At 49.1% G+C, this 18,252-nt stretch overlaps 1 protein-coding gene across 7 annotated transcripts in view; it reads right to left on the bottom strand.

Moving 5' to 3' along the window:
* SUGP2 (SURP and G-patch domain containing 2) overlaps positions 1–18,252 on the bottom strand; it is a 36,919-nt gene that overhangs the window by 2,298 nt on the left and 16,369 nt on the right. For 3 of the 7 annotated variants that reach the window (XM_057540292.1, XM_057540296.1, XM_057540297.1), the window contains exons 4-10: positions 18,097–18,217; positions 12,090–12,577; positions 10,929–11,040; positions 6,653–7,173; positions 4,749–4,810; positions 1,291–1,427; positions 194–655 (exon numbers count right to left, since the gene is read on the bottom strand). In XM_057540292.1, the coding sequence (XP_057396275.1) occupies positions 535–655; positions 1,291–1,427; positions 4,749–4,810; positions 6,653–7,173; positions 10,929–11,040; positions 12,090–12,577; positions 18,097–18,217 (1,562 nt within the window). In that variant the 3' untranslated portion in view covers positions 194–534. The remainder of the gene's footprint in view (positions 1–193; positions 656–1,290; positions 1,428–4,748; positions 4,811–6,652; positions 7,174–10,928; positions 11,041–12,089; positions 12,578–18,096; positions 18,218–18,252) is intronic. The other 4 variants (XM_057540291.1, XM_057540295.1, XM_057540290.1 and 1 more) reach the window with 2 other exon arrangements.

The following is an 18,252-nucleotide window of genomic DNA, read 5'->3' as shown; positions in this document are numbered from 1 at the left end:
TATTCAGGGAGAGAACGATTTTGTTCAAAACTGAGATGGAAATTATGGGTGGGGAGGACAACTAAAAGGAGAGGAGAAAGATAGGATATTTATAGGCCAAAGGCCCCTCAGAAGGAAAAGGATTTGAAGACCCTCAGAAAGGGATGAGGCAGAGTGGCGTCCTCTGCAGCACCAGCTTCCAGGTCACCCTTACACTTGCAAGACACCAGGCCGCTCCCGTGGTGGCTTGTTTCCACAAGATGGCCATGTACAGTCGCACCTGGGAGCCCAGTGCTGAGGCCGCACCATGGGCTGCGTGCAGTGGCGCTTGGCGAGCATGGGGCTCGTTCCTTCAGCCTGGAAGGTGAGAGGTGGGACACATCCACATCCAAACACTCCTTGTTTCCCTCACAAAATTTTATGATCTTTTGGGGGGAGTGATATTTTGATGTTTGGGTTTTGAGTGGGGCACACTAACTTTTCTAGAGGAAGCGTCTCTGTGTACCAGAACATCAGCTTGGGCAGAAAGCCCCCCACACTAGCTCACACACATACCTATTTGTTGGCCCGTTTGTGTCTGTACATCTGCATCATCCTCTGACGGAACACATCAAACGTGTCTTCTTTGTGCTCCTGCCCGTCGGCACCCAACCCCTCCCCTTCCGAGGCAGTTCCCCTAAGGAGCAAAATGGAGAGTTAGCCACACCTGAGCCCAGAGCCCGGCCACCAGATGGAAAATAGCCTGAGCCATCAGAGTGGGACAGAGGTATGAGGGACACACAACAGTGACAGCAAGGGAGGGGGAAAATAAAGACACAATTCACAGTGGGGAACAAGGGATACTCACCCGTGCAGGCATGCAAACTTTCTGAGAAGTGTGCTCAGAAGCTAGCCCCTGATTACAGCAGAAAGCCTCCCCAGCAGGTGCTAAGCTCAATTTTAACTGAAATGCTTGCTGGATGCTAACGGGGCTTAATAAACTCTGGGCCGTGCTCTACCCTGGCTAGTCTTCATGTGGGCTCCTGGAAAAGGGAAGTGGCTCTTAGCGTAACTACCCAGCATTACCAGTCAAGCTTTTATGATAATAATGAATGTGGCCAAATGCTAGGGACCAAGTCTATGCAAGTGCAGCAAGGAGCTGTGTGAACACCTGCATATGTAAATGATCTGCTATAAGCCATGTTCGACATGAAGGAAACTAAGAATCAGGCTGCAGGTCAAAGGACTTAGGACCAGAATCCCACAGAAAGCCTCATCTCCCCAGGCACGGTTGCCCATCCCCACCCCTGGCCCCCAGCGCCCACTGCGTACACGCTGACGGGCTCCCTGATGCCCTTCCCACAGGAGCCCAGGCCGTGGCCCTCCTTCCAGCCCATCTTCTGTAGCATCTGGAACCCCAGGTTCTTGTCGGTCAGTTTCTGCTGGGCGAAATCAAAGTCCTGGGGTTTCTGAGGAGAGAGAAGAGTGTGGCATGTGAGGTGCAGCAAAGCCCCTGGAGCAAGGGTCTGCGTGGGTTACACCTGGACATGGTCCAGTACTAACACCACTAATGCCTCCCTGACTCCACAGATGCTCAAGATCAAGCCATGGTCCTGGCAACATTCCCTGGGTGGGTTGAGACCTCTAAAGGTTGGAGGTCACCAGCTTGAGGTATCCCCACAGAACCACGCCAGACCAGCCTCTCAGGCTTCACCGTGACCACTATTGTTGCAGTGTTGAGACTGTGAATTAAACTTCGTGAGAGGATGGTGGGTCCTGGGGCCAAAGGGTGAGTAGGAAGAGCCCAGAGTGGAGACCTGGATAAAGAGAGTGGCCCTGTGATGACCAGAGGGCATATCCCAGGCTGAGGGACACAGGGCACAGGACCTGAGGCAGGAAGGCCCCTGGAGTGCAGGAGTCAGAGGGGCAGCAGGGCTAAGGCAGGAGGGATCCAGAAAGGCAGTGGAGAGAGTCTGTACGGAAAAATCGGTTCAAAGGGTCCTCCCTATTTGACCCCCACTCCTCTCCCACTGCTTCATTCATTCTCATGGGCTTCCAAAACTCTGAGCAGTGACCCCATCCTGGAAGCTTTCCTGGCTGCCCTCAGGCATTACTCAGCAAACCTGACTGACCTATGTGTCTGTCTGGTCCTTCCCAGGTCTGGAGCTCTGAGGGCTCCCCAAGGGCAGGGACCGGGTTTTACTTGGACTCTGGGGTCCATGTCTAGCACAGAGCAGACCTCACTGAGAGCCAGTGCAGCTGGGAAGAAGGATGGGGTCTGGGAAAGACCCTGTGGATGGAAAGGTAAGAAGCCCTAGAGGAAGTCTGGGCTCCAGAGCTGACTGTGGGAAGACAAATTAAAAAGCCTAGAGGCCTCTGGAGGAGGAGCCTGCCCCATGTGAGCAAAGGGGATTTCCATTCACTCATGAATATTCATTAGCACCCACAGTGTGCTGGAACCGCTGGGCAGCTGGGGGCTCAGAGTCCCTGCCGCCTGAGCCTGTTTCTTTAATCCGTTTACTAAACACTGAACACAGCCTGTCCCCAGGGCCTCACATGCTCCCAGGGAGAAGGTTCCTCTGTCCTGATCAATGCAGCTGGGAGTAGTGGAGAGGATCTGAGCAGGGGAAGTGTGGGAGGGGAAGAGGATGGGGAAGGCAGAGGGAAGGCTGGCCACGGGTCCCCAAATGGCAGGCTTGCATCCCCCTTCAGGAAAGCTGTTCAGGTGGGAGCAACAGGAGGAACAGGGGTCCACTCAGCTGGACAGATCACAGTGAGTGTTCAACTGTGTCTAAGAATCACCCTGCCTGGTTTCCTGGGGCTGGAGCAAAGCCATGCACCAAAGGCCAGGCTGAGGTGTGCACAGAGAGCTGCAGGGGAGACCTCCTTCCTGCCTGCAGTCACCCCAAAGAGAGACCCATGTTTGCAGGACACCAGCTGGCTGCACACCGGGTTAACACACATTTCATTTAATCCTCAAGGTATCTCCTACATGCAGGATAGGTGCAACTGCCCCACTTTACAGATGTAAAAACAGAACCTCAGGATTCACATGCCAAGATTAGATGGCCAGGCTGAGCCTGAAAAGGCTGCCTTCTCAGCAGGCTGTGCCTCACCCAGGCCACCAGATGGGTACCTGGGTGCTGGATCAGCTTAAAACCCAACACAGCTGTTAAGACCACAAGCTTCGGGTACAGGAAGGTCCCTGCTCTCAGCTGTAACTGGGGTCACACTGACGCCTCCTCTGGCCATTGATATTGACGCAATGCACTCAGAACAGGTCTGAGCCACAACTTGGGCTTTGCTCACCCCCTGACACCAGCAGAGACCTCGCCTGGTTCCCCACTCACCTCCCTGACCTCTAGAGACCTGTGATGTCCCCACATGCATCCCAGGTGAGCTTGTCTAGCCTCACCTGCCCCGACATGTGTCAGCCCAGCTGTCTGGAGTGTGCCCCCATCTCCTTCCAATGACCTGCTCCCACAGGGGCTCCCCATTTCAGTCAATGGCAGCTCCATTCTCTTAACTGTCCAGGCCGACAACCCTGGAGTCACCCTGGACTCTTGGCTTTCTCTGTTCCACATCCAATTCATGAACAAGTCCCACCAACTCCACCTTCACCTCTCCTGGCCCCCCGGCTCTGCCTCACCCCCCACCCCACAGGCTGCTCTCAACACAGCAGCCATAGTGGCCATGTCTTCCACCCAAATCCCCACCGTGGTTCTCCAATGACTCTCCCAAAGAAGGGGCCACAGTGCTGACATCCATCTACAAGCCCTATGTGACCTGGGTGCTTGCCACCTCTACTTCCTCACCCCATCACTCCATTCTAGGCACAAAGGGCTCCCTACTGACCTGTGACTGATCTGGGGCTTCTCCTAGGCCTCCCTGCTTAAAGGGTACCCCCCAACCCACCTTATTCCTTGTCTCCCTTTGACCTGCTTCTCTGCACCCACAGCACCCACCATTCCTGGTCCTGCACATTTCTGTTGCTGCCAGCCCCGCTCATGGCTGCCTCTAGGTGGGCAGATGGAGCGGGGAGCACAAGAGGTGCTGACCAGTTAATAAACACACACACGCACGCACATGCACTCGGCGTACTAGCAAAGTAGCGCACTCTTTTAACCACAATTATAGTCTACTAAATCTGAACTTCTCATTGGCTGAGACATTATCTTGTTCATCTCTTCAATCCATTGCACATATCAGGCCTCACACGTCCATTAAATAGACTAATTACTCCCTCTTGTGGTTTTGGGCAATGCAAAACACTTTTAAGAAGTCCCAAGGGGCTTCCCTGGTGGCGCAGTGGTTGAGAGTCTGCCTGCCAATGCAGGAGACACGGGTTCGAGCACTGGTCTGGGAGGATCCCACATGCCGCAGAGCAACTAAGCCCGTGTGCCACAACTACTGAGCCTGCGCGTCTGGAGCCTGTGCTCCGCAACAAGAGAGGCCGCGACAGTGAGAGGCCCGCGCACCGTGATGAAGAGTGGCCCCCACTCGCCGCAACTAGAGAAAGCCCTCGCACAGAAACGAAGACCCAACACAACCAAAAATAATAAATAAATAAATAAAAATTAAAAATAAATAAATAAATACAGGCTGTTGTTAACTGACAAGAGGCTTGAGCTTAAAAAAATATGAAGTCCCGGGAGAGAAAAGGCTGTGTGTTGTGCTTTGTATGCTGACACCTGGCCTGAAGTATGAGTATAGCTTAGTCACGCCAGTGCCCTTTGGAACTCTGGCAAACTCTGACTACGTCACACGTAAGGACTCACAGCCATACTCACCTTCTTCTTGGTCACGGGACGACCCCGAGGCCTGTCATAGGCAATTCGAACTGGTTCGTGAACTGGAAGACAAAAGAAATGTATATATACACATAAATGTACTTTCCCCAAATTATTTAGAAGATGAGGGTGCTGCAGTTTGGGCTTATAGCCCCTTTGCTGACAGAAGGTGGCTAGGAGCTGCACCACAGGGCCAGCCATTCGGCCCTGGCTCCTCTAAGGAATCGTGTGACCCACAGAGTGCAGAGGCAGAACAGAGGCTCAACTGAGGGCTGCCTTGCTGTGGGAGAGTCTACCTAAGCGTGACTCCCACGTTTATGACGAAGGACCTGACACGTGGATCATTTTCCATGACCGTAGGAATACATTTTGCTTCAACAAATGAGCTATTTGCAACACTGTGCCCTCCTCATGTCCCTGCGACTGTTCCATAGATAGAGAAGTAAAGTCCACTCAGAACTTTATAGTAAAAACAACCATGCTTCTCATACACAGCACCACATCACATTATTATTATTGTTATTATTATATTTGACAAAGGAGATATCAGCAGGTCTGGTACTATCTCATCAACCACCCTATCAAAATAACTGAGAGCTTCTAAAGTAGAAAGAATTCCACTTTCCCCCCATGAAAGCCATCTTAACAAGCATTCTGATGTGCTACCACACTCTGATAAGTTCTGAAGGACATAAGAGTTTAGTAGAACAGTTAGAAATCCATTGCAACACCAAGGTTTCCAAACACAAACCACGAGAACTGTTCCTTTAGCAGGAGAAACTATACTGACACTGTTGGGTGTGAATATGATGGTCTCAATAACGTAGCACACACAGGCTCTCCGCACACGATAGAGGCCTGTTCACCAAAACCACCTGCCACACAAGCATCGCAGCATCAGCACCACACAGGCCCAGCTGTGTGGAGACCTGGGTGGGCAGTGAGCAGTCCAACAAAAGGCGGGACATGATGTGGTTCACCTACCGACAGTCTAGAAAAGGCAAAACCACAAGGCCAGAAGATGGTCAGTGGTTGCCCGGGCTGGGTAGAGGAGGAAACTGCAGAGGGACACAGAGACACTTCTCGGACGAGCTCCAGCTTGGCCGTACTGGGGGGCTCATGCCTATACACCTTTGCCAAAACTCCGTGAACTGTCCACTTGAAAAGGGTGCACCTTTACTGCTGGTATATTGTACCTCAAGAACCTTGACCTTCCCCACAGGCAGGTAGGAGATGGCCTTCCATGGCCAAGGTTGGCAGAGCATGGGTTGCACAGCTCCCACTAACCGCTGCCCAAGACTGGTCCCGGTCCGTGTCCTCCTGCCTCATCGTCACTAAGCAGTCATCACTACCCTGGGGTCTTTGGGGGGGTGGGGGCACTCAGAAAGCTGGGCACGCCTCAAGATCACAGGCAGGAAACAGCCAAGATGACCCAGGCCTGTTCCTTCCACAGCCAGGACTCCCCTGTTGGAAGCTGAGCAATAATGGAAAATAACAAGCAGCATGTGGGGTGCTAGAAGCCAAACACAGCATCTCCTTAGAATGCCAACCTCAGACCAACTGGAAACGTCAGTTTCTCATGAACGTTTTGGACTGTGTGCAAAACCAATAGGACTATTTTAGGTTAAAAACATAAGACCGAAGAACTCCATGTTGTGTTAGCCCTGGGAGTGTTCTGGAAGGTAATGTCCAGGTTAGCTGGAGCAATCAGAGGCGGAAAGGGTGACGGGGGCCAGCTGGTCATCTTGCACCTGAACTTGGGCTGAGGGCCAGGTAAATTCTTCAAAACAGTCAGACAACGTCTCCACAATTTTTCATGGCCCACAACCGAGCACCATGACTCCTCCTCAGGTGTTAAACAGAAGACCGTGCTGGGGGCACTGTGTCGATAGCCAGGCACTCACCTTTGGGCTCCTGGATGAGACACAGCCTCTTGGGAGCCGGAATCATGCCGACCTTCAACGACTTGCTGCTGACTCTCTTCCGGGGGAAGCAGGCCCCTGAGGAGGACTGTGACAGGGCAGGCGCACCAGCCGGGCCATCCTCAGCCACCTCGCTCAGGAGGCCATCAGCTTGGGGGCTGCCGTCCGAGCCCTCGGACTTGGTCGACCCTCCTGCCAGCCTGGAGGCCCCTCCAGGAGTGGGGGCCTCCTCACCCCTTTCCTCGTCCTCCGCCTCATCCTCCTCCTCGCCCTCATCTTCCTCAGGCATCACCTCTGGGCTCTCCAGCTCAGCCTCGTGCTGAGAGGGCTCATCCTCAAACTCTCCTTCCCCCTCCATGGGCTCCAGGGGGCTCTCCTGAGAATCGGCGCTCTTGCTGGCATGAAGGTTCAGCGGAGATGACGTAAAGCAAATCGATGGGCACAGTTCAAATACTTTCTTTCGATAGAATTTGAAAGCTGAACTGTTTTGGTCATGTAGAAACCTGGGATAAAGATGAAATACATTGGTTAACCAGAGGGTTCTCTATAAACATTCCTATTTTCTGAAACTGTCCAAATGGACCTGACAAAGCTGGGGGTGGGACAAAGAAGCAAACGCATGACCTCTTTCCACCAGCTGTGGCTGATGGGCAGCTTTACAATGAGATAGAAGGCTTGAAGAGTATTAGTAATTTAACGAAGGAGCCAGAACATAGGAGGCCTAATTGCTTTCTGGGGGAGGGAGCTGTAGGAACAAGGTATGCAGGGACGACCAGAGAACATGCTAGAACGAGCTCTAACACTACAGCCAGGAGATCCGACCTGGGCCTTACCTCATCTCTTTCTGATTACATCACCGGCCACTCTGGGCCTGCGTGTGCTCACTGTGACTCTCTGGTTCCTCCCATACTCCAGCCATGAGATGGAGAGAGGTGTGTCACCTCCTGCCTCATGTCCTGCAGCAAAGCTGCGTGAATGTGCTGGCAAAAAGGCCTCTCTGAGCCTCGGAGTCCAATGGCCCTAGCCACAGCTTGGAGCTGCGGCTGGTGTAGGAAACTGAAAACACACAAAATTTACTTGGGCCAAAGGAAAGACAGCCCTTGTTCTTGGACAGGACAACTCAGGCTCATAACGAAGTCAATTCTCCCTTAATTAAATATTAATGTATAAAAGTAAAAGCATCATTTTTTTCTGGATCTGAACATGATTCTTAAGTTCATATAGAAACATGAGTATGTAAGACTATCTAGGAAACCCCTGAACAAGATCAACAAGGGGTCCAGTTCCACCAGGTATTACAAGGTGTGCAAAGCCTCTACAGTTAAAACAGCGTGCTACTTGTCTATGGACAGACAGACCAAGAAAAAGGCCAGAAACACAGTATCTGATGAAGGTGGCCTCTCAAACCACTGTGAAAAAGAACAGTCTTTTCAACGAATGGTGTTGGGACAACTGGGCAGCTTTTTACAAAAATATTTAAATTGGATCTATGCTGTACTCTCTGCTCCTTAATAACCCTACACCGATCAGAAATCTAAATGTAAAAACCAAGCCATACAAGTTGTAGAAGAAAATACATAAATGTCTTTATAATCTGAGTGTAGGGAGATTCTTTCTAACTGTAACTCTGTATCCAGGTGCAACGAGATAAAACTGAGAAATCTGACTACATCAAACGTTTCTGTGCTGCAAAACATACCATAAGTAACGTGAAAGATAAATATCCAACTATGAAGGAAATAGATACAATTACATTACAGGTAAAAGGTCAGAGAAACTAGAAAGAATAAATCCAAAAAGCCCAATCAAGAAAAGGGCAAAGATTAAGAACTTCTGCCCTCCAAAAGACACTGCTAGAATGAGAAAACAAGTCACAGACTGGGAGAAATTATCTGCAAACCACACACTTGACAAATAACTTGTATCAAGAATATATAACAAACTCTCCAAATTCATTAATAAGTAAATAAACGATCCAATAAAACAATGGGCCAAAGATCCGAGCAGACACTTCACTAAAGAAATACATAAGCACATGCAAAGATGCTCAGCACTGTTAGTCCTCAGAGAAACACAAATGAGAACCACAGTGGGACACCCCTCCCCCACACCAGGACGGCTAACATGAAGACTGACACTATCAAGTGCTGGTGAGGATGGGGAGGAAACAGAACTCTCACCCAAGGTGCTGGAAATGCAAAACTGTGCCACCACTTAGAAAGACAGTCTGGAAGTTTCTTCAAAAGTTAAACACAGATCCACCATGTGAGCCAGCCTTTCTCTGCCTCAGTATTTTACTGGAGAGAAATAAAAGCAGACCTTGTACATGACTGCTCACAGAAGGTTCATCTGAAATCATCCCAGACTGGAAACATCTCAATGCCATCAACAGCTGAATGGGTAAATAACTGTGGTCCAGCCATACAATGCGATACACTCAGCAATAAACAGGAATGAACTATGGATACACACAACATGGATGAACCCGAATAATTATGTGGAGTAAGAAGCCAGACAAAAGGAGAGAACAAACTGCATTTATACAAAATTATAGAAAATACAAACTATTTACAGTGAGAGAGCCCTGATCAGCAGCTGCCTGCAGGAAGGGATGACAAGGAAACTTTTGAGTCATGGATGTGTTCATCATCTTGATGGTGGTGATGGCTGCATGAGTGTAAACACGCATTAAAACTTATTAGACAGGGACTTCCCTGGTGGCGCAGTGGTTAAGAATCCGCCTGCCAATGCAGGGTTCGAGCCCTGGTCTGGGAAGATCCCACATGCTGTGGAGCAACCAAGCCCGTGTGCCACAACTACTGAGCCCACGTGCCACAACTACTGAAGCCCGCGCGCCTAGAGCCCGTGCTCTGCAACAAGAGAAGCCACCACAATGAGAAGCCCGCGCTCTGCAAGGAAGAGTAGCTCCCACTCACTGCAACTAGAGAAAGCCTGCACGCAGCAACAAAGACCCAATGCAGCCAAAAATAAATTAATAAAAAACTTATTAGACAAATATGTGCAGTTTATGGCATGTCAATTATACCTCAACAAAACTTTTTTTTAAAAAAGGGCAAATGATATGAACAGTTTACAGAAAGATATTCAAAGGACACACATTTATGAAAAGAGGTTCAATTTCACTCATAAGAAAAATGCAAACTAAAACTTCACTGAGAAAATTAGAAATTCCTCACCAATCCCACTGGCTCAAAGGCATGCCAAAAGGTGGGGGGTGGGGACAGGCACTCATGACACTCCTAGGAGAGTGGCCCTCAGGGAGGGGAATTTGCACTAACAAAACTTAGTTTGCATTAAACTATGATTCAACAATCCCCTTCTGGAAGATACCCAAAAATTCTCACCACAAACACAGAGATTGCGTGTAAGGCCAAACCAGAAGTGTGCACTTAGCCACTACTGGGTCCCAGAAATGCTCCAGGAAATGTAAAATTTTTAACTGTATTCTTAACTAAGCTGCGGCACGACTCTCCAGCATGTTGGGAGCAGGGTGAGGGCCTGGAACCCCTAGCTGGCAATAGGACACAATCCACACAGCATGGGAACCCCACCCACTTCAAGGGGAGCCCAGCCGGGTTACGGCTCAGTACTGGGAACACATGGCCCTCAGGCAGCCGCTTCCTGAAGGAGAACCCGCGCCCCGCAGGCAGAGTGGGTCTCTGGTTCTGTGGCCTCTGGGCTGTGTAGTGTTGAATGATTACGCCATCTGAAGAATGGAGAGGATAATGGTGCCCCCTCCTGGCACAAGGGTGACAAGCCATCACTGCGTGGAAGTGCTTGTTGCTCACACCCGGACCAAAACCCACCAACATGCTACATGAGCTGCACATTCTCGTCCTGCCCAGAGTAGCCAGCATGACCAGCGACAGTGCCCTCCTCCTCCTCAGACTCATGGGCGAGGACACACTCTCCTCTTTGCCTCTGCAAAGGTCTGGGGAAACTATAAGTCCCTTGGCCAGGGCATTCTCTCCCCCTTCCCCGGGCCAACGCCCACTGAACCTTAAGATCCAGCTTAAACTTCCCTCTGGGAGAGGCTTTTCCTGATGCCCCAGATGAGGGCAGGTCTCCCAACAACCTAAAACAGATGCTCCCTAACAGCCCTGAGCTCAGCAGAAGTGAAGTTGTGATTTATCCTGGGGCGACCCACTGTGGGCTCTCAGGACACTCATGGGGTGAACTCCTGTGGGCTCTCAGGACACTCATGGGCTCAAATTAAAGGGGTGTGATGGGTACATACCAAAGGTCGGGGTTGTCAATGCTGTTTTCTATGCTGAATTGTTCAATCTCTGGTCCCACCTGAGCAACAAATTTGGCCAGTTTCTCTGCAGTCTCCATTGTCTTCGTATCAACTACAAAATAAAGCAACTGTCATGTATTGGTTCTGAGCTGCCAATTCCCATGTGAACATCGTGGGGTTGTGGAGGCTGATTACAAAGATGGCCCCTCACTGTACCCTTGCCCTTTGCCATGTGACTCTGCAGCTCTGTCCAGCAGAGGTGGACTCTCTTTTCTCCCCTTGAATTGGGGCTGGCCCTGGAACTCTTGCTGGCTAAGAATGTGACAGAAATGTGGAGTCCAGGCCTGAGAGGGCTCAAGCACCTCCTCTGCCTCTCCTGGATGCCCAAACCCGACTGTCAGGTGAACTGCTGGTGGGTGACAGGCATGTAGCCCACTACCCCTATCACCTCAGCTGACAGTTCCAGACAACTGGCCGCTGCCTGCAGACAGTGTCCAGGCCCGGCCCAGCTGACTCAAAGCAACACTGGATGCCTCCTGTTTGAAGCCACAGTTTGGATTGGCTTGTTACGTAGCAATAGCTAGAGAAATGTAGCAGTTGTGTAAATTTTTTCCCTCTCCATTGCCACCTAGTGCCGAGCGGGAAGCACTGGCCAGAGGGCAGGCCTGTTGCAGTAGGAGAAGGTAATGGCTGGGAGAAACAAAAGAAACTGCAGGTCAACTAACTCTAAGGAAGGAAACACAGAGACCTTAGCGGGGAAGAGGAAGCAGAACGAGAACACGGGCAGCCTTATGGAACATATAACGGGCAAGAATAGAGAGACATGGATCAAGGAGCTCAAAGCCCTAAGCACGGGCACATGGCACACCCTGCTGGCCAGCAGGAGGACCTTGCAGGGAAGCACAGAGTCACCAGGCAGCACCTCATGTCAGCTCCACACTCAGGATAAGAGGAAGGGGGCAGCAGGAGTCTAGGGCCAGCCCCATGAGGAAGCAAGAGGAGAGAGAGTGCCCCTGTGTGTGCCATCCTGGCCAGGTCCCTTTCGCTGCTGCCTGCTGCCCAGCCCAGCCCACTGAAGCCACCTGTCTCTGCAGAGACCCCCGGGGATAGATGAGCATTGGGGCTGCGGCCCAGAGGAGGGGGACAGGAGTGAGCACTCACCATCAGTAGACAGGCAGGGAGAAGAGGTCTGAGGGGCTTCGGAGACATCCACTCCTGCTGGCTTGGGGGATGGGCCTGAGGCTTCTGGGCTGGGGTCCCGAGGAGAGGGTCCGGCTGGGTCTGGCGGGCAGTCCTTGGCAGCATCATTTCTGTCTGGTTGGGGCGGCTTTCCCTGCAAGGAGCCTGGAGCCTGCCGGCCATGGTGTTTCAGCCTGGTGCCTGAGGAGAGGAGGGTCTGGGTCCCGGTGGTCGCTCTCCTCACTTTCCAGCCCCGGAGTCCTTGAGCTCGAAGCAGCCCCCGCCGCCGCCCTGGTAGGAGCCTCTTCTTGAGGCTCCGGACCGCCCGGGCATATAGCATGGCCCGGACTGCACATTCTGCCGCCATCGGCTTCTGATCTGCTCCTGGCAAGGTCTGGCTTATCCGCTGCATTTCTGCCAGCTTCAGCTTATAATATTTATACTCCAGACTACTGTCATCAGATAAAAACCTATATAACAAAAAAGGAATAGCAGGACATTTGTGAATACACCAGCATGACCAAATTGTCACTGTAAATACACTTCTGCAAACCCTTTCTACTTGGTGGCCTCCCTGCTGTTGGAGAGGCTCTGCCCGACTCCACCAAGGACCCAGAGCTGGGCCCTGGTCACCTGTCCTGCTCAGAGTGACCACAGGGTGACCAGGAGCTTTGACCGAACACTGGTCGATTCCTCCTCAATTTCCGTCATCAGCAGCCATGAAGGAGCTCCCAGCTCCTGGTGGCCTCGCAATACAAACCAGTTACCCTGAAACCATGGAAGCGCTCTGCTGTCAGGGAGAGGCAGGTGTTGCTCCTGGACATCACTTTCAGGAGATGACGCCCTTCAAATGGTGGACACTCAGCGACCTTTTAACTACATCATTAAGGCCAGTGTGCCACTGCTGTGAAATCACGTGCCAGAGTCATAATGAGAACAGTACAGAAAAGAGAAGTTTGAATTACATGTACTGACATAGAAAGAGATCTGTAATATAGCCCATGGAGAGCAAGCTAGAGAAGAAGAGCAACATTGATACGTACCATATGAAACTGCTTTGTGTATACAACATCCACGTATATTTGTTTTTTTCACAAAGGTTGAAAGAATATAAAGCAAACTTAAGGATTTGCTCAAGGAACGGGTTAGAAAGGGGAAGGTCACATTATTTACTTTGTTGACCATTTCATTAGCACTTTCTTTCATGTCTATTAACCCTTTCCTTGTAGTCTCTGGGCTTTTTGCACCATTTCTTTCTTGCTTCATGAGTTGAATGCTTACCTTCACTCTTTATTTCTGATACACACGCAAGGTCACACCTTTCCCCCAACCACTGTTATGGCTGCATTCTATACGCAATGCTCTCCCTGCTACTTCCTTCTGAAGAGTTTCTAATTCCAATTCTAATTCTCTTTCATACAAAAGTTATTTAGAAGCCTGTTTTATTTTGGCTGTTGCTGGTTTCAACTTCTATGCATTGCACGATGTGGCCCACGTGATTTTCCTTTCCTGGGATATTCTGTAATTTTCTCCACAACCTCATTCATAACAAGGTTTTTGTGAACGTTCAATCTCAGTTTGTGTTAAAGAACGAGTACTGTTTGGTGAGTATGACAATATTTCATGCGGCTTTTGGACTGCTTGACGTTGAGATCATATATTAGATGAGGTTCCCAACTACCAATAACAGAAACTGATTGGCTGTGAGGTGGCAGTGCACAGCAGGACACTGGCAGCACCGTGTGATGTGGCATGTCCCTGGTGGGCAGCCCCATATGAAGCTCCTGTTGATGCTCACTGCACAGTCAAGGTCTGGCTGGATATGAGGAAACAGCCTGTGTGCTGGCTCCTCTGCTGCCCTGGACACTCTGCTGGGCCAACAGCAGCATCCTGCAAGACTGCACCCTAACAAGCAAGGGTTCCCACATAAGGGAAGGTTGACCAACACGGAAGCTGCAGTTCTCAAGTCAAACGCAGCCCCTCATCCAGGGCAGAAAGTGGAGTCAGTGCCCAGGTGACCTGGATCCCCACGATGTAAGTCCCTTTCCCCTGGTCGGTTCTAATGCCAAGTGCAGTGTGAGGACATAAGTCACAAACCCATCTCCCCTAGTTCTAGTGGAGCATAACATCAAGAGCATAGAATACTCCTAAGCTAGCCTGCCAGGTTCAAATCCCAGTGTAGCCACTTATTAGCCATGAGATTTACTGAATCTTTCTGTGCCTCAGTTTCTCCATCTGTAAGATGAGACGGATGATAATAATAAGCTACTTCATCATGTTGCTGTGAGGCTTGACTTATACACTTTTCATTATAAGGAAAATGCTTTGAGGAATTCCCTGGTGGTCCAGTGGTTAGGACTCGGTGCTTTCACTTTTGGGGCCCGGGTTCGATCCCTGGTTGGAGAGCTAAGAACCCACAAGACCTGCAGTGTGGTCATAAAAAAAAAATAAAATAAAATAAAAAAGAGCAACATAGGCTTATCATCTCTAGAGATACAGAAGTAACTGTTAAAAGTAGTTTAATGAACTAAAAGCGACTGTCTCCAAGGAGTAGGACTTCCCTGGCTGTCCAGTGGTTAAGACTCTGCACTTCCACTGTAGGGGGCACGGGTTCAATCCCTGGTCAGGGAACTAAGATCCTGCATGCCGCATGGCACAGCCATGGTTTCTGCCATGGATATCATGGCAGAAACATTTTGCCTTTTGTGTTTACTTCAATTCATTTTTTTGGTAAATCACATACAAGTACTACTTTAACTTAAGAACTCAAATATACACACCAAAAACCTAAGTTTACTAGTTCTTTAACACTGTTTTTTGCACACTCTTTCTTCTTACAGTCTCTGGGTAATTCTTTCTGAAGGAGGTCACAGGCGATCAAGTCTCTGAGTCCAGCTCCCTAATCTGTTCTTCATCCAGGTCAGTTCTATCAGCCGACCACTGAGATCATTTCAGCAATCACATTTCTCAATTCCAAGATCCTTAATTGGTTCTTTTCCATAACAAGCAGTTCCTATTTCATGGATACAATATGCTATTATTCACCGAAGACTATTAACTACACATATGTACTTGTAGACAATCTTCTTTTTCTTATAGTAACTGTCTTCTTAGGTGCCAGATCTGCTGAGTTGGGTGGTCTTCTTTCATGCTGCCAGTTTCCCTCAAATACTTGGTTTAGAGCTCAATGCTCATTTCTGATTTGCAACCCCCTCCCACCACTACACATACACCCAGCTCTGGCTATGCTTCCGTCCGCCACCCCTGGCTGTCAGTGATCATGAACCTGCTGGGTAGTGCGCAGTGGTCATGTGGCAGAGAGGCATGCTCCTAGTCCTCTCAGGGTCCCCCTTCCCTCCAGCCCAATCACCTCGGCAATCACCTGGAAATTGCCCCTGGGTCTTCCAAGTCTAGATGACATCTTGCCCAGAGGATTTGGTCTCTGCTTTCATCTGTCAATCTGAGGCTATCTAGCCTCCTTCCTTCAGTATGAGCACTGGTTGAGACCACAGAGCCAGAATGTGAATTTCAGCTCTGTCTTTTACTAGCTGTGCCTCCTTGAGGCAAGAGGTCTCTTTTGAGCCTCAAGTTTTCTGTCTGTAAAATCAGGATGACAACATATCTACCTCAAAAGGTTGTTTATGAGGGTTCGGCCAGCTAATGCTTAAAGCAGTAAAGTGCTTAGAACGGTACCAAGTGCACAGAAAGCAAAAGTATTTGCTAAATAAAAAGTATTCAATAAATGATACTGGGGCAATTAGGTTGCTGGGTTTCTTTTTTTTTTTTACCTTTTAAGTTACATGCCTATCTTATTCAACACATGAACATAATCTAGATGAATTCAAGAATTCTGTAAAGGATTTCCCTGGTGGCTCAGTGGTTAAGAATCCGCCTGCCAATGCAGGGAACATGGGTTCGAGCCCTGGTCCGGGAAGATCCCACATGCCGCGGAGCATCTAAGCCCGTGCGCCACAACTACTGAGCATGCACGCTAGAGCCCAGGAGCCCCAACTACTGAGCCCAAGCGCTGCAACTACTGAAGCCTGTGAGCTTTGGGGCCTGCATGCTGCAACTACTGAAGCCCACGCACCTAGAGCCCGTGCTCTGCAACAAGAGAAGCCACCGCAATGAGAAGACCGCACACCACAACAGAGTAGCCCCGCTCGCCACAACTAGAGAAAGACCGAGTGCAGCAACACAGACCCAGTGCAGCCAAAAAAAAAAAAAACGAATTCTGTAAAAATAAAACCATAACAAGTTCCAACTCTTCTCCTGAAAAATCATGCTGGTTAGGACCAAAGCCCTGGTGCCATTACACAGAAATTTACACCTTTCAAGCATCTTTAGCAATTACAACAGCAAGAATAGAGAGTTTGGTATGAATACAACATTGACTATACCAGACCTAAACAGACCACTCAAAAAAGAGGAACTACAACTAGAAGTCCTATGAGTAAACACATTATCTCTTTAATTAACAAAGGAATATAAGGTAAAACATCACACTATGAAATTATCTTAAGTCAAAACACTCATGTGAGGGCATGGCACATGTACGGAGTGGCAGTGAGGGTGTCAATCACGGAAAATAACCTGATGATAAAGATCAGTGGTCTCCACCAGGGACAACTCTGTCCCCCAGGGGACACTGAGCAATGTCTGAAGGTATTTTTGGCTGGGATGGAGGTTTCTACTGGCATCTAGTGAGTGGAGGCCAAGGATACCCAGGACAGTCCCCCCGCAGAGAATTATCCAGCCTCAAACATCAATAATGCTGCAGTTGAGAAACACTGACACAGATCAAAAGCCTCTAAAATGAGCTTTCCTTTTAAACTAGCAATTTCACTCCCAGATATTACCGTAATAAACTGCCAGAGATGTAGACATAAATAAAAGCAAAACAACATTCATCATAACTTTATTAGAATCTAAGAATCCACCAATGGGCAATAGTTGAGTGTAGTATACTGTGTACGAAGGAATAGTATGCGTTCATTGATAATAAGGACAATTATGTTAAGTTTAAAACACAGGACACAACTACAGAGCACACACTGTGGGGGAAAAGTGGGAGAGCTCTGAGTAACACCATCTTTGCCTTTTTACTTTTCTCTATTTTTACGAAGGGCGTATGCCACTGTGATCATTTTTTAAAAAGTTAACGAAGTATAAAACCTTTCCACTTCCAGCAATCTAATCTAGAGATAATCCTAAACACACACAAAAATGTGACGCATTAAGCTATTCACAGAAAAAATTAAAAATAGTGTACAATCAAAAACATTCTAAAAATCCAACAAGAGAGGAATGGCTAGATAAACTGATCACCTACTCTGCGGACCGGTAAACACAGCCATCTGAAATGTTTACAAAAAGTAGGGAATACGAGCATTTTCCTGTGTTATCTAAAAGAAGTAGGGTATATCACAGCATAATCACAACTGTGTTAAAAACCAAACAGCTCACAATGAGCAGAAAGACTGGAGGCAAATACCCAAAAATGCCAGTGAATGCCAGTAAGCACACAGGTGGCTTTGCCCAATTTTCTGTTCTTCTTTACCTTCTCTAATAAGCAAATACTGTATTTATGGTGAAAACCTTAATTTTAAAAAGTTCTATTCAAGTGAAGAGGCAATAAGGCAAAAGGAAAAGACAGTTTAACAAACAGTAGCAATAAATCACAAACAACTGCTGTGATATATTCCTTACCTTACACTCACTCTTTGCATACACCTCTCACCTCATCCTCAAACCAGCACAGCAGGGACAAAGTGCTCCATGTCCAGATGAGAGAAGGCCACATGGCAGGTAAGTAGCAGGCTGGAGCTTGAACCCACATGAACCTGACCCACCCTCATGCTCTTCCCACTGACTACACCACAGCGCAAAATAAGCATCTCACCCTCTTCTCTGGACATCATCAGAGCAACAAAAACATTGCCATGTACTTTACGGGAGGAATTCTGAAGAGCAACATCTAAAGACCTACCAGTAAGCAGGGTCCTCCTTGAGAAGAGCTCTTTCTTTGGGAGACAGGCTGCCTCCAACAACACGTGTGACCAGCTGGTCAATGGTGTCCACCACCTTGTGGTCTGCTCGCTGGGGGACCTCTGGAACACACAGAAGGGCTTTTCTGAGAAACACA

This window comes from Balaenoptera acutorostrata, chromosome 2 (genome assembly GCF_949987535.1).
Source record: "Balaenoptera acutorostrata chromosome 2, mBalAcu1.1, whole genome shotgun sequence".
NCBI classification, from domain to species: domain Eukaryota; kingdom Metazoa; phylum Chordata; class Mammalia; order Artiodactyla; family Balaenopteridae; genus Balaenoptera; species Balaenoptera acutorostrata.
Note: the sequence above shows the minus strand (reverse complement) of the source record. Positions and strands in the feature narration are given on the sequence as shown.